Genomic DNA, 18,914 nt, shown 5'->3' with positions numbered 1-18,914 from the left:
CTGGTTTTGGTATCAGGGTGATGGTGGCCTCATAGAATGAGTTTGTGAGTTTTCTTCCCTCTGCTATATTTGGAAGAGTTTGAGAAGGATAGGTGTTAGCTCTTCTCTAAATGTTTGATAGAATTCGCCTGTGAAGCCTTCTGGTCCTGGGCTTTTGTTTGTTGGAAGATTTTTAGCACAGTCTCAATTTCAGTGCTTGTGATAAGTCTGTTTATATTTTCAATTTCTTCCATGTTCAGTCTCGGAAGGTTGTGCTTTTGTAAGAATGTGTCCACTTCTTCGAGGTTGTCCATTTTATTGGCATATAGTTGCTTATAGTAATCTCTCATGATCCTTTGTATTTCTGCAATGTCAGTTGTTGCTTCTCCTTTACCATTTCTAATTCTATTGATTTGAGTCTTCTCCCTTTTTTCCTGATGAGTCTGACTAATGGTTTATCAATATTTTTTGTCTTCTCAAAGAACCAGCTTTTAGTTTTATTGATCTTTGATCTTGTTTCCTTCATTTCTTTTTCATTTATTTCTGATCTGATCTTTTTGATTTCTTTCCTTCTTCTAACTTTGGTTTTTTTGTTTTGTTTTTTTTGGTCGTTCTCTAATTGATTTAGGTGTAAGGTTAGCTTTTGCTTGTCTATAAATGTTTTAATTTCTCTGTCAAATCTGAATATGATACTTGCTGGGTAGAGTAACCTTGGTTGTAGGTTTTTCCCATTCATCACTTTAAATATGTGTTTCCGCTCCCTTTTGGCTTGCAGACTTTCTGATGAAAGATCAGCTCTTAACCTTGTGGACATTCCCTTGTATGTTATTTGTTGTTTTTCCCTTACTGCTTTTAATCTTTTTTCCTTGTATTTAATTTTTGATAGGTTGATTAATATGCTTCTTGGCATGTTTCTCCTAGGATTTATGCTGTATGAGACTCTCTGTGCTTCTTGGACTTTATTGACTATTTCCTTCCCATATTAGGGAAGTTTTCATCTATAATCTCTTCAAATATTTTCTCAGTCCCTTTCTTTTTCTCTTCTTCTTCTGGGACCCATGTAATTCAAATGTTGGTGCATGTAACATTGTCCCAGATGTCTTTGAGACTGTCTTCAATTCTTTCCGTCCTTTTCTCTTTGTTCTGCTCTACAGTAGTTATTTCCAATAGTTTATCTTACAGGTCACTTACCTGTTCTTCTGCCTCAATTCTTCTGCTATTGATCTCTTCTAGAGAATTTTTAATTTCATTTATTCTGTTGTTCATCATTGTTTGCTCTTTAGTTCTTCTAGGTCCTTGTTAAACATTTCTTTTATTTTCTCCATTCTATTTCCAAGACTTTTGATCATCTTTACTATCATTACCCTGAATTCTTTTCCAAGTAGATTGCCTATTTCCTCTTCATTTGTTTGGTCTGGTGGGTTTTTACTTTACCCCTTCATCAGCTGTGTGTTTCTGTCTTCTCATTTTGCTTAACTTACTGTGTTTGGGGTCTCCTTTTCACTGACTGCAGGTTTGTAGTTCCTGTTGTTTTTGGTGTCTGCCCCCAGTGGCTAAGGTTGGTTCAGTGGGTTGTGCAGGCTTCCTGGTGGAGTGGCCTAGTGCCTGTTTTCTGGTGGATGAGGCTGGATCTTGTCTTTCTGGTGGGCAGGACTGCGTCCGTTGGTGTGTTTTGGGGTGTCTCTGTCCTTATCATGATTTTAGGCAGCCTCTCTGCTACTAGGTGGGGTTGTGTTCCTGTCTTGCTAGTTCTTTGGCATAGGGTGTCCAGCACTGCAGCTTGCTGGTCATTGAGTAGATCTGGGTCTTAGCATTGAGATTTAGATCTCTGGGAGAGCTTTTGCCGTTTGATATTATGTGGAGGTAGGAGGTCTCTGGTGGACCAATGTCCTGATCTTGGCTGTCCCTTTGAGCCCAGAGCACCAAGATCCTGTCAGCCACATGGCTCAGAAGAAAAGTTAAGAAAAAAGAAAGAAAAAAGTAACATAAAAAAAATTAAAAAGTATAAAAAAGAGAAAAAACTATGAAAGAAAGTAGCAGCCAAACCAAAAAGCAAATCCACCAACGATAAAAAGCACTAAAAACTATACTAAAAACAAAAGAAAACGGACATACAGATCTCTAGGACAAATGGTAAAACCAAAGTTATACAGACAAAATCACACAAAGAAGCATGCATATACACACTCACAAAAAGTGAAAAAGGAAAACAATATATATATCATTGCTCCCAAAGTCCACTGCATAAATTTTGGGATGATTCATTCTCTATTCAGGTATTCCACTGATGCAGGGTACATCAAATTGATTGTGTAGATTTAATCAGGTTCTCCTTAGGCTGCTGGGAGAGATTTCCTTTTACTTCTTTGTTCACACATCTCCTGGGGTTCAGGTTTGGATTTGGCCTCGCCTCTGTGTGTCGGCCACTTGAGGGCATCTGTTTTTTGCTCCATAAGGATGATTTTAAAGGAGTAGCTGATTAGGGAGCTCTGGTTCACTCAGCCCAGGGGGAGGAAGGGGTACGGAATGTGGGGTGAGCCTACAGTGGCAGAGGCCAGTGTGACATTGCAACAGCCTGAGGCACACCGTGTGTTCTCCCGGGGAAGTTGTCCCTGCATCACGGGACCCTGGCAGTGACAGGATGCACAGGCTCCCAGGAGGGGTGGTATGGAGGGTGACCTGTGCTTGCACACAGGTTTCTTGGTGGCTGCAGCAGCAGCCTTAGTGTTTCATGCTCATCTCTGTTGTCCATGCTGATAGCCGTGACTTGGGTCCATCTCTGGAGCTTGTTTAGGTAGTGCTCTGAATCCCCTCTCCTCATGCACCCGGAAACAAAAGTCTCTTCCCTCTTAGGCAGTTTCAGACTTTTCCCCGGACTCTCTCCCGGCTGGCCGTGGTGCACTAAACCCCTGTAGGCTGTGTTCACGCCGCCAGCCCCAGTCCTCTCCCTGCGCTCCGACGGAAGCCCGAACCTCCGCACCCAGCCCCGCCCGTCCTGGCGTGTGAGCAGACAAGCCTCTCGGGCTGGTGAATGCAAGTTGGCACCGATCCTCTGTGCGGTTATCTCTCCGCTTTGCCCCCCACATCCCTGTTGCTGCGCTCTCCTCTGTGGCTCCTAAGCTTCCCCCACGCCACCCCTATTCTCCGCCAGTGAAGGGGCTTCCTAGCGTGTGGAACCTTTTCCTCCTTCACAGGTCCCTCCCAGTGGTGAAGGTGCCATCTTTATTCTTTTGTCTCTGATTTTTCTTTTGCCCTACCCAGGTACGTGGGGTGTTTCTTGCCTTTTGGGAAGTCTGAGGTCTTCTGCCAGCATTCAGTAGGTGTTCTGTAGGAGTTTTTCCACATGTACATGTATTTCTCATGTATTTTGGGGGAGAAAGGTGATCTCCACATCTTACTCTTCCATCATCTTGAAGGTCCACCCATAAAGGCCATTTTTAATCATGTAAAAGATTAGCTTAGACTTTGTCCTGTAGGTTTTGGGAAGTATTAAAAGATAAGCAGCAGAGTGATCTGGTCTGCTTTCAATCAGATAGATCACTCTGGTGTTGAGAACAGATTAGATGGGACTCGGAGTAAGACTACAAACAAGGAAACTATGTAAAAGTGGATTGCTCTAATCTAGGCCGTGGTGATGAGGGCTGAATAGGGTAGCATAAGTATGGACGGAGTCAAAAGTGAGAAAATAGAAAATATTGTTCAGAAATAGAAATAACTTTCTAACAATGGATAGGCATTTGACAATCTATAGATGTGGATAATGAGACTAGCTTGTATCAAAACTAGAGAAAATTCAAAACTTTAACCAATAATTTTCACCTCTTCCTTATATTTACCATAAAATACAAAACAGAACAAAAAGTGACTATTGTGCTTTTCAGTTTCTTTCTCTTCTTTGCTTATTCTTCTGTAGAATGATCACAAAGCAAAAGTCAATTAAAAGAGTTAAAGAGTGGGAATGAGAGGCAAAAAGGGAGAGAAAATTCACAACCCAGATAATGCCTCCCTAAACTAGGAAGAATTACTCCAGTCGAGTGAAATCCACTAACTTTATACTATTCCAATATAGCATATTATATTCTGAAATTTGCATCAAGAAATTGAAATTTTACTGTATATTTTCCTTAAGACATAAGAATTATTAGTTCAGTTCAAAATGGAAATTCAGTCATTACATTTAAAAAGAATTAAACCTCTTCTTGTCTTGCCAAAGTCATTAAATACTACTAAACAGAAGCTAAATTGCCCTTTTAAAGTTTTGAGAAATTAGTTTATTTCTGATATTTTTGATGCAATATATATTATTATGATTAGGAGTCATAAAAGCACATTTCTTTAGTAGGGAAATTATTTATACAAAAGTACCAAATATGTTAAATATAATAACATTCATAAATTGACTTAGGAAAATCTACTACATATAGTAAAATTGGCTTCTAACTTTTAAGGATCTACTCATACCGATTTCTATTTACTAACTTCTTACAGAGTCTTCAGGTCTGTCTTTATAATTGATATCATAACTATTGTCTTTTAAGAAGTCTTAGACATTGTAGATGTAATACTGTATCTATTATCAGATTTACTATGAAGCATTTATATTTAATAAATTTAGCAATTATTATGATATAATAATAATACCACTAGTAATATTCTATCATCATTACTACTACTGTCATTACTGTCACTACTACTACTACCATCACTACTACTACTACTACTACTACTACTACTACCATCACTAGCTAATGCTTATCAATTGTCTGCCATGTGCTAAGCACTGTTTTTAACATTTTACATCTTATGACTAGCATAATGAAAAGAAACTACTCTGTTATCCTCATTGATTTAGAGAAACTATCTGCTTCATCTCTATGAATCTCAGCATCATCATCTATTACAATAGTTGACTGCATGATGACTTAAATTCCTTTCTAGTTGCCTAAATATCTCATACCAAGTAAACCTACTTTTAGGACAAAGGGTGAACTCTTTACCTCAAGTCATATGATTGAAAAGAAAAATGGAGAAAATTGATATTGTAGTTAAAAAGTAATGTCTCCCCAAGTTTATAGAAAATATAGTAGCAACATATATACATATATAAAGAACATATGTAAAACTATATATATAGTAAACTATATATACATATATATATATAACTATATATATAGTAAGAATCCCTATGAGTATCTTTTTTTTAAAGAAAACATTGTTTCACACTTATATATTCCTTCTAACTACATTTTTGTTCCTAGCCAGAATGTGTTACTTGAATTAAACATATGTTATAATATTCTTTGCAGTTTAAACATTTAGAAACAAAGAATGATAGAGCTACAGGAGAGCTTGGAGCTCATCTGTCTTGGTTCTTGACCAACTATATGGTCCCCAGGCTTTTTTTTTTTTGTGGTATGCGGGCCTCTCACTGTTGTGGCCTCTCCCATTGTGGAGCACAGGCTCTGGACGCGCAGGCTCATCAGCCATGGCTCACGGGCCCAGCCGCTCCGTGGCATGTGGGATCTTCCCGGACTGGGGCACGAACCCGTGTCCCCTGCATCGGCAGATGGACTCTCAACCACTGCACCACCAGGGAAGCCCGGTCCCCAGGCTTTGAAGCAACTACCTATATAATCTTTGGCCCTCAAGCTATGAGAACTACTAGTTCTGGGATCTTGAATAAATTTCTTGACCTCTCAAGGGCTCAATTCCCTCATCTATAAAATGGAGATAACAATATCTTCCTTGCTGAGTTGTTCAGTACATGGTATGTCCTAAATAAATTATAGTTTATTTTTATATAATTTTTAATGTAATATTCTGTGGCATTGTTTATAATATATGGAATCATAAATTTCAAGGGAATCAACATATGGAATGTTTTTCAATAAATACTTTTACTAGAAGCAAAATTTTGTCTTATCAAGGACATTGCTATACATTAATTTGAATAAATCTATGTTTTTGATTTAAATAATTTACTAAATATTTGAATGATGATAATTAAGTATAATTATTATAGTAAAAGTTTTTTATACTTAACCTTATTTAATAGTCTCTTATCAAAAATAACAGAAACCATACATTCTCAGTGTCTTTATTCCAAGATTTCCATCTTGTTATTACCTTAGTCCTCTGAATTTTTGTCTTAAATGAACATAAATTTAGATGAGTAAATAACTCTCTTCAAGTTGCTGAAGGTCATTTATATGAAAAGACATTGAACTGTGAGATAAATACAACTGAAACTCAAATTAACATCATATTCACTTTAGTGCAATCAAAATATTTTAATTGTATTTGAATAATTTTAAGATTTTTTAGATGTCATATAATTTATAATCTTGTTTAATGTTCCTTGAATATTTTTCTATTGTCCTAATTTCAATATCTTAAATCTTTACAACTAATTTAGGAAGAATGTGAAGATCGTTCTGCTTAGAACACTGCAATGAACCACTATATTGCTGGAGCCCAGTAATTCTGTTTGAGAAATTATCACAGATTTCAAGGTTTCAGAGAATAGTAACAATCATACATTAGGGCAGTTAAAGTTTCTAGTTAAGACATAAGGCCTTGAGATTTGAGTTATAATTGTTTCTACCTCTTCATTACCTTTTCTGTTTATGAAATGTTGTTGTGCCTTTACAGATTGCTTAACATAATCATTGCTGAAAGTTATTCCCTTTAAAATGTAGAGATAGATTCAAATATAAATATATGGAGAGAGAAAGAGTCTGATGATATGTGCATATATTTAAAGATATAGATATTTTCCCTAAAAACTGGTAACATCTCAAAGAAAGAGACTCTTGACACTGTAAGTTTTAAAAGACATACCATGTTTTTTCTTTTTCTTCCATACACCTTTTTTATTTTCATCTTTATTGGCGGATAAATGCTTTACAATGGTTGTGTTAGTTTCTGCTGTACAACAAAGTGAATCAGCTATATGTATACATATATCCCCATACTCCCTCCCTCTTGAGCCTCCCTCCCACCCTCCCTACCCCACGCCTATAAGTCATCACAAACCAGTGAGCTGATCTCCTTGTTCTATGCAGCAGCTTCCCACTACCCATCCATTTTACATTTGGTAGTGTATATATATCAGTGCTACTCTCTTACTTTATCCCAGCTTCCACTTCTCCCCCTGTGTCCTCAAGTATGTTGCCTATATCTGTGGCTTTATTCCTGCCCTGCCACTAGGTTCATCAGTACTGTTCTTTTAGATTCCATATATATGCGTTAGCATACTGTATTTGTTTTTCTCTTTCTGACTTACCTCACTCTGTATGACAGACTCTACAACAATCCACCTCATTACAAATAACTCAATTTCATTCCTTTTTATAGCAGAGTAATATTCCACTGTAAGCATGTGTCACATTTTCTTTATCCATTCATCTGTCGATGGACATTTAGGTTGCTGCCATTTCCTGACTATTGTAAATAGTGCTGCAATGAACATTGTGGTACATGTGTCTTTGAATTATGGTTTTCTCAGGGTATATGCCCAGGAGTGGGATTGCTGGGTCACACGGTAGTTCTATTTTTATTTTTTTAAGAAACCTCCATACTGTTCTCCATAGTGACTGTATCAATTTACTTTCCCACCAACATTGCAGAAGTGCTCCTTTTTCTCCACACCCTCTCCAGCATTTATTGTTTGTAGATTTTTTGATGATGGCCATTCTGACTTGTGTGAGGGGGTACCTCATTGTGGTTTTGATTTGTATTTCTCTAATGATTAGTGATGTTGAGCATCTTGTCATGTGTTTGTTGGCAATCCATATGTCTTCTTTGGAGAAATATCTGTTTAGGTCTTCCACCCATTTTCAATTGGGTTGTTTGTTTTCTTGATATTGAGCTGCATGAACTGCTTGTTTATTTTGGAGATTAATCCATTGTCAGTTGCTTCATTTGCAAATATTTTCTCCCATTCTGAGTTGTCTTTTCATCTTATTTATGCTTTCCTTTGCTGTGTAAAAGCTTTTAAGTTTCATTAGGTCCCATTTGTTTATTTTTGTCTCTTACTCTAGGAGGTGGGTCAGAAAGGATCTTGCTGTGATTTATGTCATAGAGTGTTCTGCCTATGTTTTCCTTGAAGAGTTTGATAGTGTTTGACCTTACATTTAGGTCTTTAATCCATTTTGAGTTTATTTTTGTGTATGGTGTTAGGAAGTGTTTTAATTTCATTCTTTTACATGTAGCTGTCCAGTTTTCTCAGCATCACTTATTGAAGAGGCTGTCATTCCTCCATTATATATTCTTGCCTCTTTTATCAAAGATAAGGTGATCATACATCTGTGGGTTTATCTCTGGGCTTTCTATCCTTTTCCATTGATCTATATTTCTGTTTTTGTGCCAGTACCATACTGTTTTGATTACTGTAGGCTTGTCATATAGTCTGAAGTCAGGGAGCCTGATTCCTCCAGTTCCATTGGCTCTTCAGGGTCTTTTGTGTTTCCATACAAATTGTGAGATTTTTTTGTTCTAGTTCTGTGAAAATGCCATTGGTAATTTGATATGAATTGTGTTGAATCTGTAGATTGGTTTCATTACCATAGTCATTTTCACAGTGTTGATTCTTCCAATCCAAGAGCATGGTATATCTCTTCATCTCTTTGTATTGTCTTTGATTTTTTTCACCAGTGTTGTACAGTTTTCTGCATACAGGTCTTTTGACTCCTTAGGTAGGTTTATTCCTATGTATTCTATTCTTTGTATTGCAATGGTAAATGGGAATGTTTCCTTAATTTCTATTTCTGATTTTTCATTGTTAGTGTATAGGAATGCAAGAGATTTCTGTGCATTAATTTTGTATCCTGCTACTTTACTAAATTCATTGATTTGCTCTAGTAGTTTTCTGGTAGCATCTTCAGGATTGTCTATGCATAGTATCATGCCATCTACAAACAGTGACAGTTTTACTTCTTCTTTCCAAGTTTGGATTCCTTTTATTTCTTTTCCTTCTCTGACTGCAGTGGCTAAAACTTCAAAAACTATGTTGAATAATAGTGGTGGAGTGAGCACCCTTGTGTTGTTCCTGATCTTAGAGGAAGTGCTTTCAGTTTTTCACCAATGAGAAGGAAGTTGGCTGTGGGTTTGTCATATATGGCTTTTATTACGTTGAGGTAGCTTCCCTCTATGCCCACTTTCTGGAGAGTTTTTATCATAAATGGGTGCTGAATTTTCTCAAAAGTTTTTCTGCATCTATTGAGATTATCATATGGTTTTTATTCTTCAATTTGTTAGTATCATATTGATTGATTTCCATATATTGAAGACTCCTTGCATTCCTGGAATAAACCCCACTTGATCATGGTGTATGATCCTTTTAATGTGCTGTTGGATCCTGTTTGCTAGTATTTTGTTGAGGATTTTTACATCTATGTTCATCAGTGATATTGGCCTGTTTCTTTTTTGTGACATCTTTGTCTTGTTTTGTTATCAGAGTGATGGTGTCCTCATAGAATATTTGGGAGTGTTTAAAGACATACCATATTTTGAAACTCAATAAATATCTTTAGATATTATGTGTTTTGAAATATGTATAGGAATAACCTGACAAATAATAAGAATATTTTTCTTAATTGATTTATAAAATATTTCATGCTATTACTAAATTCCTGTAGTCAAAGTAGAAAACAATCTTCCACCACTACTACCACCACCATACAAATACATGTGTATTATAGAGCATACTTACTGGAGATGTGAAAGCAAAAATAAGTTGGTTGCGTGATTGAATACTCTTTGGTTGAGTCTAATGATAATAGGAATCAAAAGAAGCTAATCTTATGTTGACTCATACATTTATATATCTCTCTGAATCTGTATCTATGGTTTACAATTCATCAAAATCGGCAAACTGATTTCAATGACTAAGCCTTTGCAAACTATTTCCCTTTCCATATTTTAGCTACCATGCAAAAGCGCCTGAAGAAGGAGAAAAAAGCAAAGAGAAAACTACAAGAAGCCTTAGAATTTGAATCAAAGCGAAGAGAGCAAGTGGAGCAAGCACTTAAGCAAGCCACTACTAGTGACAGTGGATTGAGGATGTTGAAAGGTAATGTCTGTATTGCACCTTCACACTCAAGGTACACAAAGCAGAGAGAGGGAGAGAGCCAGGGAGGGAGAGGGGGAGAGGGAGAGGGGGAGAAGGAAAGGGAGGAGGGAAGGAGGGAGGGAGAGAGAAGCTTTGTCCAGGAATACAGTAATTAAAAAATCAATTTGAGGCCAAGTGCTTTAGTTCATTAATTAAATCTGTCAAAATAAGCCCTATTCCGGGAGATATAAATAGGCTAGGAACAGGAAATCCTTCTGCTTTTTGCAGAAGAAGTAATATTGATAACTTCCCTGCAGTTAAAATGTAAGTGTTTTAGGTCCATTCGTGTTAAAATATGCTGATGTTTGGTGTACTTTATTTTAATGAGCTTTAGAATGCTGGTTCCTTTAATGCAGATTGCATCAGTGATGAGAGCTTAAAGAGTGCCTGGTTGAAAATGAATGTTCTAAGTAAATTCCTGGGGCTCCTGTGAGAAGAGGTGCTTCTGTCATGAAATCTCTTAATTCCAAACTTTTCTGATTCCATTTTACATTATGAAACCCCACAACGTAATTTCATTTCATAGGCTATTCAAATTTTTCTTTCAGAGCACATGAACAGCTGGTATATCTAACTGATATGTGTGCATAACAGGGATGAGCCTAAGAATATTATACACTTGCATACACTTACTCCATAGCTAATATGACACACACATGAACTAAAAGGAGGTTGCTTCAAGTGTCCCATACTAAGAATGAATAGAGAATACTGTACAATGTTCAATCGTATTTTTACCTTTCCAAAAGTTCAGTTTCCTTTTTACTGTGGCTGTCTCGGATCATTGTCCTCACAATCGATAGAAATACAGAGGTAGATTATTAGCTCATGACAGCCATGCCTCATTGAGATGCAGAAGAGAGAAGATAAATAATAATACATCAATATCTCATACTGAGGAACATCTTAGACAGTGGGAGCCAGCAATGGGGTCAACATTCTATGCACTCTAATTATTTGAGGCTCTGAACATGTAGTTCTGAGGAGGTTTGTCATTTTTCTTTTTACGTTTTTGAAATCCACCCATATGTGAATTCCACTCTAGCTCCAGTGTTCTCTGTTATAAAGGAAAAGTAGCTGTTTCTACAACATCATGGGTAACTTGTAGTCAGATCATTTCTTTCTCACATCAATCCTTGATGGATGATATATGGGCGTCTGTTATAACATTACCCAAGGGTGTCTGAGCAAATGTATATATATAGAAAGGGCCATATTAAGCTATGCTTCATGTATATGAATAACTTTTAGATAACACATTTAATATTTAAAATTGAAAATAAAAAACCCAACTCTTTGTTTCTTTTTCTCAACTTTTTTTGAAACAATTCATGTATCTCTTGGCCTCTATGAGCAGTACTAAATAAAGACCACAAATCATAGCCTGTGTTTTGGTGTTCATGTGCATTTAGCATAGAGATAATCTCATCATCTATCACATTTTACAAATGGAAAATATACCATAAGAATGGGGCACTTCTACTTATGCAATTATATTCAATTTTTTTTTTTTATTCCACAGTCAGGGCATGTTACCTGATAGTCTGAGGGGGTTTTATGGACAGATTATTTTCCTGAGTTTTACCTTTAGAGTGTAAAATGAATAAAGAAGTATTTACTATATACTTGGAAACATATGCCCAATTGTAAAATTCAGCTATGGTTTATAATTCTCCCTCCTACCATTAAAAACATATAGACATACAGAAAACAAAAACAAAATGCCACGCAAAGTCTCATGTTATCTATAGGACCATAGCACTGGTGAACAGAGTTTTCACTTTAAATGGAATCAGGAAAAATAGAAATGTACCTTAATATTGAATGTCACTTCTTTCAGATACTGGGATTCCAGATACTGAAATAGAAAACAGTGAAACTCCTCATGATAGTACTGCTATGCAAGGTACAGTAAACAGTGTACTTCTTTCTGTAACTGCTTAATGTGTGACCCCTGGGGGTGGGAAGGGGATAAGCTCCTATGTTGATACTTTTCATATAAGGAAAATAAATAAATAAGTTTACCTTTTCTTACTTCATGATAGAGGAAAAAGTTTGCAGTGTTTATTGAGACTATGTGTTTAGAGACTAATAATTTTACATACACAATGTGAGCAAATTTCTTGTATGTTTATCCATTAAAAGGATGTACATTTATATGTTAGGCATATTCTAAAAATGCAAAATGTGAATATAATTTACCTTTCAGAAGTATAAAATAATATGCTTTTTAAATCTTGCTACTTTACTGTTTGTAAATGACACAGGTAGAATAATCGTAACCTATCAATATTTGCAAAGTATTCTAGGCAACATTTTTATCAATATTTAAGTCCTGATGTTAATTTTAGATACTTTTTGAAACCGACTAAATAAGAAAATAAGAGCAGGACTTATAATACATAATTTACAGGATTCCCACAACTGTTTAGATCCTTTATAATATTTTTAAAAGTATTTAGTGGTAAGAAAATAGGGAAAACAAATCAATATAGAGTCTCATTGGGGCGCAAAGACAGCTAAAAATAAAAAATGGCCACTGGAGTTTTTCAGTGTCTTTCTAATGCAGTTTTCTAGCCCTCTGTATGAAGATTACATTTATTTTCACATTCATGTCTCACTCTAACAAAAAAGAAAAGGCATCTCCATGAGAAAACGATTTCCTAACTTTCAAAAAAGAAGACAACCATAGAAAGGTTGCCTGCTGGATGTTTAACTAATCAGTGCCTTTCCACGGTGTAATGACGGATATCTAGGAAGGCAACAAAACTGGATGTGACCAAAAGATCCATGTGGGTTCATCTGTGGGTCACCATTTTGTATGGCAACTTCAGAAAATTCAGAAATCCTGACTCAGGTAGTTTTGCACATCATCTTTGCAAAACCAGGAGTGTTAGAGATCATGGATCTTCTTGTAATGCCTGATTCTGCTGCAGCTGGATAGAACTAACTAATGCATTAACTTTTGTGAAAGCATGCATGTTTAGCTCACTCAATAAAGCTTTTTCTGTTTCTTATCCCTCTTTTGCTTACCTGCTTTCTTCCCTCAACTTAAAGGCTCTGCCTGTATGAGCAAAGCCAATTTGGATGGGACTCAGTGTTTATCCAATCAGTACACCACAGTGAAACATATAAATAAAGCCCCACTAGTTGTGGTTGCCACCATAGATCTAAGGTAGGGGTGAACAAGTCTGAAGCATCTGATACGTTCTGAATCTGTGACACACACATATAGACCCAGTCTTTAAGGAGCGTTGAGCTTGATTGAACCTTTCTTTGTGGGATGTAAGGTCAGCTTTGTAACTGTAAGAGGTAAACCATCACTGGGTTGTATCTTTATTATCCTTTAATTATCCTTCATTACCCTTTAATTCTATACTCCCAATTTATTGCTCTTTGTTTAATATATATATATATATATATATAATTCTTTTAGTTGACAGTAGTAACATCTTTCTACTAACTTTCTAACTCTGAGATAAATATAAAATTTTTGAACTTTCCTAAAGTTGTTGCTTCATTTCCATGCAACAAACAACAGATAACTTATCCATGGTAGGTCAGTTAGGTGATATAAGGAAAAGCTAGATTCACTATTTGGCTCAATTTTTTATTTTAAGGGAGTGTGCAAAGAATGGATTTTGCATATTAATTTGTGATTAGGAGAGGACACATTTAATATTTGTTTTCAGTGAGCATGCTTTTAATAAGCTCTCCTAGTTTTTACTGTGTAAACAGGAGAGAATTAGCTCTACCTTTAAAAGGATTGAGTTGGAACATATTTTAAAGCAAGGGGATTAACTTTTATATATTGTTTTCAAATTACAAATCAAATTGTCTAGCATTTGTGGTTAATATTTTCAATATATGGTAAAGTATGGTGGATTAATAATTCTTACTAAATGTCTGCCTTTTAGGTTATGTTAAATAGTATTCTTGATAAAAGTGGTAAAAATGAAAAAGTACACATTCCCACATCTCTTAGCACAGCATTTAAGCATGGTAAATAATAAAGTTCCTATCATCAATTTATGAAAAACTAGAGTAAATGCCTTGTATTAATATGAGAGTAGAGTCACAATTTAATATCTAAAAGAAATTATTTTATGAGCAAAACCAATTTATCCTATTCCAGGGGAATAGGTGCCAGAAAATATTATGAGTTAAATATAATTCGTCAAATCAATCAATTCAAATAATTACCAAAAAAACTCAATAATATTACTTTTTTGTTTAAGATGTTCAAAATTGAAAGATTACTTTTATATGTACCTGTGAACTAAAGAAAATGTATTATGCTTGGAAAACAAAATGCAAGCTTAACCATTGTTTTTCCATTCTGCCTAATAATTTTGCTCTTGTGTGTTATCGTTCCTTTTTTTTGTGACATATTTTGATACTGTTTTCATCTTTCTCACTTCCCTCAATTACCCATTTTTTAACTTGGAAGATTATTTCCCAGCATTGTTTGTGAGGTTCAATTCATGCATGCCAATCCAATGCCATTTCCACAACTCATCTTCATCACAACAAACAGTTCCAGCATCAGTGAAGTCGTTTCCTATTGTCAATAGCTCTGCTGGATAGAAATCTATTATTCCCTTAGTTCTTTTTCTCTGAAATTCAGTTAGACATTTTGTGACATTTCCTTAAGAGGACTTGGAAGAATGTTGCTTGGCCATCATTAGAAGTAATAAAGTCATATATAGGAGCCTTCACTGGAGGTCCAGTGGTTAAGACTCCGTGTTTCCAATGCAATGGGTGCAGGTTTGATCCCTGGTCAGGGAACAAAGATCCCACATGTCACGTGGTGTGGCCAAATAAGTAAATAAATAGTAAAATAACTAAAAAAAAAAAAAAAAAAACTCATATATAGTTTTATGATAATTTCCACAAACTGCCCATGTACTAGGATTCTTATATGTATTCTAAATCTCTTCAGGTTAGTTATTTTATGTCTTTTATGCTTTGAATGTTTGACAGACAAGGTATCATGCATAGATCACTTTCTGATAAAAGGGTTTCTGTATCCCTTATATTTTAGCAGTCTAAGATAGCAACTCCTCCTGTATATTTTAAGGTGATTAAAAAATGAATACACATCCACTCTGATAGCAGTGTCCACTATTGCTGGCAGTGAAGGATATACACTAATATCCTCCCACACAGATTCCCATGACTCATTTGGGGGCCCACAAGACAGAACATCAACCATCTTATCAACCAATCTCCGTTTCACATAAAATAAACATACCGGGTGTCATTAAGTGTACCTTCAGATCAATGATTTTTGCAAATCACATTCAAGTACCATTTGCGTAGTGCATTTTTGCTGATAAAAGCAAATTAAATTAGCACAACAAGTGAGCTGATAAAAACTAAAACCGAACAGCAGTACCATTAGCTAACAAAGTAATATTTTCTCTTTACTGCATTCTGCCATTTAGTTATTATCCTATTGGAAATCTAATTATAATCCTTTTACTCCCTAGTCAAACTTCACAGTTTTTGCAAGCTTAGCACTGACAAGTGATTTCATTACCTTTGATTGCCCATGCCCGGATTGACTTAACTTCACTTGGAGACCTAAAAGCGCTCTCAGTTTCTCAGATCCCCTGTTTGCACATTACAGCAACAGCTCCTTTAATTAATTAGCATGAACAGCAGTAGCATGAACTGCTGAACAGAAAATAACATCATTTTATGATCACAGGGAGACTTCTCCTTTTGCATGTTTATACCTTAGTTAACTTTTGTATGACTATTTCATTGTTAGGGGCTACTGGTACAGTGCATGTTTCTTTAGTTTTTGAAAATTGATATCATCATCTTAATAATAATAATAGATAAAACAAATCCAGAATATGAAACTTCTATATTTTAGAAAACAGGTAACAGCCTTCATGAACTGACTTTCTAGTAACAAAATAAAATAATTTTTTAAAAAGTTCAGAGGAAATAACATTATAAAGTACAAGGGCACACAATGATGCATTAACCCCATTTCTGCCACTGCATTTGTTTGGGAAGAAAACAAAACAATACAAAAAAGCTAGGAGATGCTTTTGCAAGAGGAATGTCAATACCTTTGAATAATTTTTACGTTTGCTTTTTTGCCTACATGCTTGACAATGACACAAAATGGTTTAACACTGGAATATATTTTTCATCTGATATTTTTTCAGATATATGGTGGAATCTTGAATAATTTTCCCTTCTTTTTGATACTAACACACCAGAAGCAGATAAGAAATCCAATCTACGTGTCAAAGTTAAGCAAAATTTGATGTAAAAAATGAACATATTGAACCATTTGTTCCCTCTGAATCATTTTTGTTCAGAAAAAAATGTGGGAGCTTATTCAAAGAGTATAAACTTATCATTCTGATATGTAAAATCCATGATCTCATCTATGCAGCATTTGGTGAAGATGCCACTGAAGAATTAAAGCAAAGTGACTAAAGTGTTATTTGACTCTAAAAGAAACAGACACAATTTTAACATCTCTATGTTAATAAGAACACATATTTTACAATGTAATTTAATATACATATATTTACAGTATAGAATTTTAAATATATTTATACTATGAAATATATATGAATATGTATATTCTTATCCATTTTTCTCAAAATCAATTTGAACAGTGTTTATCCTTCCTTAACCTTTGACACCTCATTATCTTCTCTCTTTGCTGCTCACTTGGTAACTAAAACTACATTTTTCCAAAGAGCTTAAAATACCATACCAATATTTATTGAAAACAATTACCCTTGGGCTAAGATTGTCATTGCAAAATTTGATAAAATAGCAAGGAAATTGATGGTAGGGGCAAGTAAGGGGACTGGAAAAGAGAAATCAACGTATGATTTCTTGCCATGTATGTGATTTGACAAGAAAAACTAAAAGGAGAACATATAGAATTTCTCTAAAGGCTTTTCTCCTAACTCCCACCAGAGTGTGGTTTACATCTTTCTCTAGGGATTCTATAAACTATTTCCTGCCCTACCCTCATAACCATTAATTTTCCTCCCCTTTAATGTCTTGTCCTGTGTTGAAAGATATACATAGGCACTATAATATTCCCATTGTTAAGTAGAAATGTTCTCTTATAAAGTAGAAACACATAGCATGCCAGCAATTATAGGGATTGTGGGAAGTGGGTCCTCTTTCCTCATAAATATGTCCTTTGAGAGAGGGAGACTTTTACCACCCAGAGAAACTTTACTGCAACTGCCATCATAGAGTGTGAAAAGGCTGTAGCACACACTCCACAGAAAAAATCTTAGCATCTTTCTCTAAAGCAGCAACAATTTTTTTCCTGTAAGATTCATTAGATGGCCTCATTCTTTTTCCTTTCTATTCCAGGAAGTATTTGTCTCTCATTTTCTTCATCCTCCCCAGGATCTTTATTTTAACTGATTGTACCTCCCAGCCCATGTCATACCTCTTTGCTGTGAAATACCTGTCAGATTATAGCACACATTATGCTTCTATTTCTTTCTTAGGAGGATGTGACAAACATTACTTGATACTTTAGGGCCTGGTTTTCATGGAGTGGCTTGCACCACTTACCACTGCATTGTTAAAAGAATATTTGCAGTGACTAAAAGGCTGTCATGCTAATTATGATGATAACATAAAATCTCATCTACAGATCTAAGACTTACAAGTCTAGCTATATCTCACTCACATACTAGATGAAATTGTAGTTGTAGGGATAGCAAGATAGTGAGACTTGCAAGACAAAATATCAATAGGTTGTTCTGCTACTAAGCATTTTAGAGTCTGCAGGGCTAATTCATTAATTAACAGGTCTTTCTGACTATAGTATAGGAAGAGTTGTTTAACTCAACTTGTATAACTGTTTAATTAGTCACTTTATGCCCCATCCTCTTTACATATGCAATACAATTTCTTAAGCTGAAGAGTCACCCTATCCCACTTACCAACCCAGATACACCTAAGGAACATGCAAAAGGAAAGCCTTTCTTGAATTAAAAGTTTAGTTTTATTTTTCACTTGCACATCTGTTTTAATTAAGAAAACAGCATTTTCATAGAAGGCTGTAATCATAGGCCACTGTTGTCACATCACTTAAAAAATAGAATTATTATATTACTGACATGTTGATGTGAGATGGTTCTATGCCAAGATGCTTATCACTCTTGGAATGAGGAATTGATATTCTAAAATTGGAACAGTGAAAAAAGAAAGACAATACCTAATATTTGTATAACCTGGTGAGATTTTGCCATTTGTTTTCTTTTTTCTTTTTTGGGGGGCTTAATTTTAAAAGGTAATTTATTGGGTGACTTAACTGACACTTCAGAGGATAGATTCAGACCTGGCTGGATCCAGAAACCCAAATTATAAATCCATTCAAAATGTCTTCCTTCCCAGTTCCTCCCAGTCTCCCTTCACTTTGAAGACTTTGATTTTTTCTTTTTAGATTTGGCTAGGTTTTCTTGTTCCATTGCATAAAATGTTGCAAATCCAGGCTTACTGCTAGCTTTCTCATTGGTAACATATTCCATCATAAAGATGAACTTGTCTTTGTGCCATTCTTTTTTTTTTTTTTTTTTTTGCGGTACACGGGCCTCTCACTTGTTGTGGCTTCTCCCATTGCGGAGCACAGGCTCTGGATGCGCAGGCTCAGCGGCCATGGCTCTTGGGCCTAGCCGCTCCGCGGCATATGGGATCTTCCCAGACCGGGGCACAAACCCGTGTCCCCTGCATCGGCAGGTGGACTCTCAACCACTGCGCCACCAGGAAAGTCCTGTCCCATTCTGACTACACATATCCTCTAGCAGGATTATTCCTG

At 35.6% G+C, this 18,914-nt stretch overlaps 1 protein-coding gene across 3 annotated transcripts in view; it reads left to right on the top strand.

The window, feature by feature from the left end:
• The window catches only part of DACH2 (dachshund family transcription factor 2), a 629,817-nt gene that overhangs the window by 601,360 nt on the left and 9,543 nt on the right, over window positions 1-18,914 (top strand). For all 3 annotated transcript variants that reach the window (XM_007464443.1, XM_007464441.1, XM_007464442.1), the window contains 2 exons: window positions 9,905-10,051; window positions 11,931-11,996. In XM_007464443.1, the coding sequence (XP_007464505.1) occupies window positions 9,905-10,051; window positions 11,931-11,996 (213 nt within the window). The remainder of the gene's footprint in view (window positions 1-9,904; window positions 10,052-11,930; window positions 11,997-18,914) is intronic.

Source organism: Lipotes vexillifer, unplaced genomic scaffold, assembly GCF_000442215.2.
Source record: "Lipotes vexillifer unplaced genomic scaffold, Lipotes_vexillifer_v1.1 scaffold38, whole genome shotgun sequence".
Classification (NCBI taxonomy): domain Eukaryota; kingdom Metazoa; phylum Chordata; class Mammalia; order Artiodactyla; family Lipotidae; genus Lipotes; species Lipotes vexillifer.
This window is presented reverse-complemented; position numbering and strand designations above follow the sequence as displayed.